The sequence below is a fragment of the Condylura cristata genome, unplaced genomic scaffold (assembly GCF_000260355.1).
Source record: "Condylura cristata isolate star-nosed mole 26May11 unplaced genomic scaffold, ConCri1.0 scaffold00042, whole genome shotgun sequence".
NCBI lineage: Eukaryota > Metazoa > Chordata > Mammalia > Eulipotyphla > Talpidae > Condylura > Condylura cristata.
In genome coordinates this window covers 3,898,768-3,904,439 of record NW_004567143.1, presented here as the reverse complement: position 1 = coordinate 3,904,439, position 5,672 = coordinate 3,898,768, and the positions used below count along the sequence as shown (strand labels likewise).

At 71.8% G+C, this 5,672-nt stretch overlaps 1 protein-coding gene across 1 annotated transcript in view; it reads right to left on the bottom strand.

Annotated features, from left to right (window-relative positions):
- KRBA1 (KRAB-A domain containing 1) overlaps nt 1-5,349 on the bottom strand; it is a 13,766-nt gene extending 8,417 nt beyond the window's left edge. The window contains exons 1-10 of the mRNA XM_012733850.1: nt 5,214-5,349; nt 4,772-4,891; nt 4,201-4,335; nt 3,621-3,776; nt 2,887-3,018; nt 2,542-2,703; nt 1,580-1,726; nt 809-1,021; nt 276-449; nt 6-23 (exon numbers count right to left, since the gene is read on the bottom strand). Coding sequence (XP_012589304.1) covers nt 6-23; nt 276-449; nt 809-1,021; nt 1,580-1,726; nt 2,542-2,703; nt 2,887-3,018; nt 3,621-3,776; nt 4,201-4,335; nt 4,772-4,891; nt 5,214-5,247 — 1,291 coding nt within the window. The 5' untranslated portion in view covers nt 5,248-5,349. The remainder of the gene's footprint in view (nt 1-5; nt 24-275; nt 450-808; nt 1,022-1,579; nt 1,727-2,541; nt 2,704-2,886; nt 3,019-3,620; nt 3,777-4,200; nt 4,336-4,771; nt 4,892-5,213) is intronic.
- Between the last annotated feature and the right edge of the window lie 323 nt (nt 5,350-5,672).

The window sequence follows — 5,672 nt, the reverse complement described above, 5'->3', positions numbered from 1 at the left end:
CAGGAGAGGCCCCACGGCCACCTCTGCGGAAACAGCGCACGCGTCACGGGCAGTCACTGGGCGAGGCCCTGGCCACCGCGGCTCCCCTCGGCCAGGGCACACGCACGGCTCACACCCTGCAGCGAGCTGCCCGGTGGCCCCGTGGTCCGGCCCGCGGGGAGCCGGCGGGCGAGGACGTGGCCTCAGGAGCCCAGGCTGAGGGAGGGGACCCGAGCGTGTCCCGCACCCCGGGGCTGTGTGCAGGGCAAACCCACCCCGCCCGGGGCCCAGGCTACCTTCACCGTGTGATCCTCGGGGCTGCAGCTCGGGCCGGGGGGACCCGGGGGTTCCTGGCTGGGGGCTCCGGAACCAGCTGGTGGCCGGCGGCTGGGGAGGTAACGACCCACTCAGGGGAATGCCCTTCAGACAGGCCTCCAGGGCTTCCAGGGGTGAGCGCGAGGCACTGCCGGCTGGGACAGGGAGACGCCCTATCACCACCGCTGGCCAGGCCGCTGCCCGCCAGGCTGGCCGCGCAGGGGTGACGAGCCCGCACCCCCGGGGGCGCTACCTGCCAGGCACCCTTCTGTGGGGGACTGTGGCTGCTCCCTGCCCCGACGGGACACCCACAAGCCAGCCCCGGGCTCACACCTATGGGGAGAGCCAGCCCCGGCTCGGGAGCGGGCAGGACGGCGGGCTGTGAGCAGACTGCGCCCGGGCCGGGCTAGCCCGGGGCAGATGGCCAGCTGGACGGCCTCCTGCGGGACACGGCCGGCGACCCCAGGTGGAGTGGGTGGCCTGGGCGTGCCTCAACCACACCACCCAGGCTCACCTTGAGCCGAGGGGCCCCAGCTGGGCGCTGGGACCCCTCTGTTGCCTCCAGCGCCCCCAGGACTGCTGAGGGCAGCGGGGCTGTGTGTCCAGTTGCTGAGCTGACAGGGTGTCGGCACGGGGGGGCTCTGGGCCCAGACGTCCTCTGTCTTCACCACCGGGAGTGCTCTGCCGGCGCCGGGGCCGGAAGAAGGGGCCTGGGGGGGTCTGGACCCTGTGGGAAGTCCCCAGGAGGCCTTTCAGGGTCGGGGCAGGACGTCCCAGGGCGCTGCCCTCTAGGACCCCCTGCTCAGTGCACGCAGAAGGGGCCACTGCACCCCCCCTCGCCTGCCCCGCCCACGGGCACTTCCCGCGGCTTGATGCCAGTCAGGTCTCCCGGGCGGCGCTGAGTCGGGGCCTCCCCCAGGGCCAGCACGCCCATCTCAGTCAAGCTTCTCCCTGTTCTGAGCAGCTACAGGCTCTGTGAACCCCAACAAACACCCAAACCACACCCTGAAGGCCTGTCGAGCTGGGGCCCCGCCTGCCCTCAGCCTGCTTCCTCCCCTCCCGGCCACTCCTCCCTCTGAACCTGCAGCTCCTACCGCGGCAGCCACTCTGGAAAGTCACCTCGGGCTGACGAAGCACCTCTGCTTACAGAGGGGCGGCCCCAACACCCAGCTGCCTGACCCACACCCAGCATGTAGCCCTGAGGGTCCCCAGAGGGCCCCTCCGCCTGCCCGCAGCAGGAGAGGAAGAACGAGGTGCCCAGGCCCCGGCCCGCCGGGGCCTTTACCTCCGGGATGCCCCTTCCGTGTCCCCCCCTCCTGCGGGGGTGCGCCCCCGGGGCCTGGGGGGCGCCTGTCCGGGGCCTCTGGGATCTCCTTCAGGCAGCTCAGCAGACCCTGCAGCGGGCAGTCGCTGGCGGACGCCTCCGTCTTCACTGTGGGCCAGACGGAACGCAGGGCACCCTGAGCCGAGTGCCTCCGGTCGCCACGACAAATAAGTGGGCGCCCCGGTGCGGTTCAGGGGTGCAGGCCTGGAGCAGTGAGTCTTCTCAAACTTTGCAGGTCTCCACGAGCCCCTGGTCTGCTGAGTCCAGTTTACACGACGCCGCACTCGCCACCACTCCCCACCCCACGGGGCTCCGAGGCACCCCCACTCGCAGGAGAGCCAGTCAGGGGTCACACCCCCTGGGCAGGCCCCCCCCAGAGGCCCCAGGGGAGGGATGATGTGGGGGGGTGGCCCAGCCGGCAGACGGGGGCTGGGACTGGTGGGGGAGCAGGCGCACCGGGCCGAGACCCGGAGACGGGACAGACGCTGGCGAGGTCGGGGCTCCCCGGGCCCCGCTCACGCGCACGCTGCGCCCCCAAACTGCGCCGGGGTGGGAACCACTGCCCCCTTCCACAGAGGGGGCACGGAGGCGCTCAGGCTCTGGAGGCCGCCGGTCTGCCCAGCTGCTGGGGTCCAACACGCCCCACCTGACCACCGAGCCCCCAGGTCCATGGGAAGCACCCTGGCCCTGCTCAGCACCCCCACCCAGAGGCCCAGGTGAGACCGAGCGAAGAGCCCCAGAGCCTCGGGCCTGCCACTGGCCAGCACTGCTGGCCTATGACGGCGGTCTGACTCCAGGCCCCGAGCCGGACCACGCCCGCAGCCGCCGGCCAGCGGCGACCCTGGGGAAGAGACTGTCCGAGAGGTGTCTAGAGCACAGCAGGGGCCCTGAGACCTGGGCTGGGACAGGTCCCCGCGACTCACCTCCCCAGGGTGGGCCCCCGGGAGCCCTGGTCAGGCGAGAAGCACCCAGGCCGGGGGCGGGAGGCGGCCCAGCAGGGAGCTGGGGCCCGGGCACCAGGATCTCCTTCAGGCAGTTGATGAGGCCTTGCAAGGGGCTGCGCCCAGGGGACACTCCTGCAGCACCTGCAAGGTCAGACAAGGCCGGTAGCCCGCTTCGGCTCTCTGGACTCGGGCTTCCCCACTCACAGGGCAAGGCCAGAGCCCCCGGCCCGCGGGGCCAGGGCTGCCGAGGGTCAGCGCACGACACCCTCACCAGCGCCCACGCCCGCCCTCTCGGCCCGGGTGGGCCCACGGCAGGGCTCTCACCTGACCCCGCGGCACCCCCCTCCTGCTTTCGGGGGGTCGTCCTCGGGCTGGGACTGCGGGAGGACGGGCCGCGCTCCCCGCCCAGCGCCCCTGGGCCTTCCCTCTCGGTGGGCCAAGGTCTGCCCGCAGTTTCTGTGGGGAGACAGGAGGCCCTCGAGCCCTGGCTCCCGGCCCCAGGGAGCCTGCTCGGATCTGCTCTCCCGGGGCTGGTTCCGGGAGCCACCTATCTCCTTCTGGGGTGCCTGTAAATACCAGAATTGTTCACCCTGGCCACCCCAGATCCTCCTCGGCAAGTGGTGAGAGCAGACCCAACCGGCAGACCCAATCCTCCGCAGGCGCTCTTCCAGGCCCGGAGCAGACACACGCACAGCCACAGGCCGCAGGCGAGCTTACCTGGAGGCCCGTCTCAGCCATAGGACTTAGTGTTTTAAAAACGGCCCTGAGCCAAATGCAAAGTCTCAAGAACTTTTAAAACTTGAGCGAGGCCGGGGAACTTGGACAGGCAGCCCCGGCCCCACTGTCAGGGGCGACGAGGTCCGAGGGGTCAGCAGGAGCCTGGCGGGTCAGCAGCGCGGCCTCCAGGCAGAGCGCAGCCCCGCTCGGCCGCACCTTGGCTGAGCGGGGAGCCCCCTCCCCGGGGTGGGGGGTTGGGTGTGCCCGTTTAGCAAGGAAGGACTCTGAGTCCCCAGGCCAGAGGCCCCAGAACCCTGGGTTCCCTGCCCACCCCTACTCACTGATGGGGAGGGGGCTCCCCTGACCCCTGGCTCCAGGTGGGTCACTGGACAAGGAGCTGCCGCTGGGCGTGGAGGCCAGGCTGGGTCCGCTGGAGGGGGTGTCTGGCAGGCCCCCGATCAGGCCCCCGAGATGGCCAGCGTCCAGGGCCATGGCTGCTGTCCGGGAGGAGGGAGAGGTCACTCGAGGCTGGAAGTTAAGCCCAGCAGGTAAAACGCCCCACGTGGCGACCCTCGGGCCGCCCTGCTCATTTCACTAAAGGCCACAGTCAGCTGGGCACCGCGTCCAGCCCCCCGTCCCCTGCCCCCTGCATGCAGGGCCATCAGCAGCCCCCTCACCCCGCACTCCTGTTTATTGACAGCAACTGAGTGGACTGAGCCAACCCCGGCCGGGGCGGGGGCCAGCTCCTGAGGTGAGCCCAGGTCCCCACTGGCCGCAGAGTCCGGGCGACCGGCCCCGAGGGCAGGTGGCGCCGCAGGAGCCAGGGGCTTCTCGTCCCGCAGCGCAGCACGGGGCTTCCCAAGGGGGACTCCCCGGTCTGGCAGGTTCAGCCGGCACCCCACAAACAGGAGGCCAACTTACCCTGGGGGCTCGCTTGCTCCCCGTCCAGGCCAGCGCCCCCGCAATCGGGGCTGACTCCCCCAAACAGGAACTCCGGAATCTCCCTCACCAGCTGCACCAGGGCATTGAGGTGCAGGCTGTGCTGGGGGGCAGCTCCTGTGGGAGAGGCCCTGTGAACCCCAGGCACCTCACCCCAGCGCCCCAGGGGCTCGGCCCCTGTGCAGCAGCGCCCCGGCCCAGGCCCGGGACACGAAGAGGCCGCCCGCCCCCACCACCAGCCTCTGCCTGGCCAGAGCCCGGCTGCCCGGGACACGCCCACCACCCGCGGCCTTGGGGGCTCTTCCAGTGGCAGGGGCGCGGGGCTGCAGGCTGCGGGCGAGGCTGCGGGTACCGAGGAAGGGGGCGGACGGGGCCACCCTAAGGACTTCGCACCGCGGCCAGGGGCCAGGCCCGCAGCCCCGAGGGGCGAGGGGTGAGTCCGCTGGGGGTCCCGGCCCAGGTTGAGTCACCCGAGGTGAGGAGGCGGGGCCGAGGGCCGCAGGGTGGGAGACGGGAGCGCGCCCGGCGGGCCTGGGCTGCCCAGACTGCTCACCTGGCGGGCCTGCTCCCCGCGGAGGCTCTGGCCCCGCATCAGTGCGGCTCCGGCCCCCCACGGCTCCTCCAAGCTCCGTGGGACACAGGAAGGCAGAGAGGGGGAGCAGCTCATCTGTCCCTGGGGAAGGGGAGGACAGTCCTGGGACGGGCGCCGGCCTCGCCTCGTCACCTGATCCCACCTGCTCACGGGACCCCCAAATTCAGGAACCCATTTCGCCTGCCTCCAGCACCGCCCCACACGGACCCAGAGTCCTAGTGCAGCACCCACAAACACAGCGAAAAGTCAGCGAGGGCCCCGACAGGGCACCCTAGCGCCTGGCGGCCACGCCCATGTGGACTTTGTAGGCGACCCGGCCCGGGGTCGCAGGGCAACCCCGAACGCCCCGCCTCCCCTCCGCGCCCCTGCGCCCGCCCCCGGGGCCCAGGCCACCCCGCCTCACCCAGGGAGACCAGCGTCTCGTAGTTCTCCCGCATCACGTCCCGGTACAGCTCCCGCTGCCCCTCCGCCAGGAGCCGCCACTCGTCCTGGGAGAACCGCACGGCCAGGTCCTGGAAGACGATGGGCACCTGCGGGCACCCGGGCAGGGGCTGGGCCTGGCTGTCCGCACCTCGTGACCCCAGGGGCTCGCGGGCAGGGGCAGCGAGGCGGGCAAAGGCGAAGGGGAATCCGCTTGAGACACAGAACGGGGCCTGGACTGTGTCCCCAAAATGACAGGCGGAGGGCCGCGCCCTGCCCGCGACCCGCCCGTGTTTGGGGTCTCTGCGGGTGTAGTCAGCCGGGGGGCGGGCAGGGTGAGCCCCAGCCCCGCATGCCCGGCGCCCCGCAGTCAGAGGCGAGGCAGACACAGACGGGGAGTCACCGCAGCCGCAGACTGGACGGCGCGGCCACAAGCCAAGGG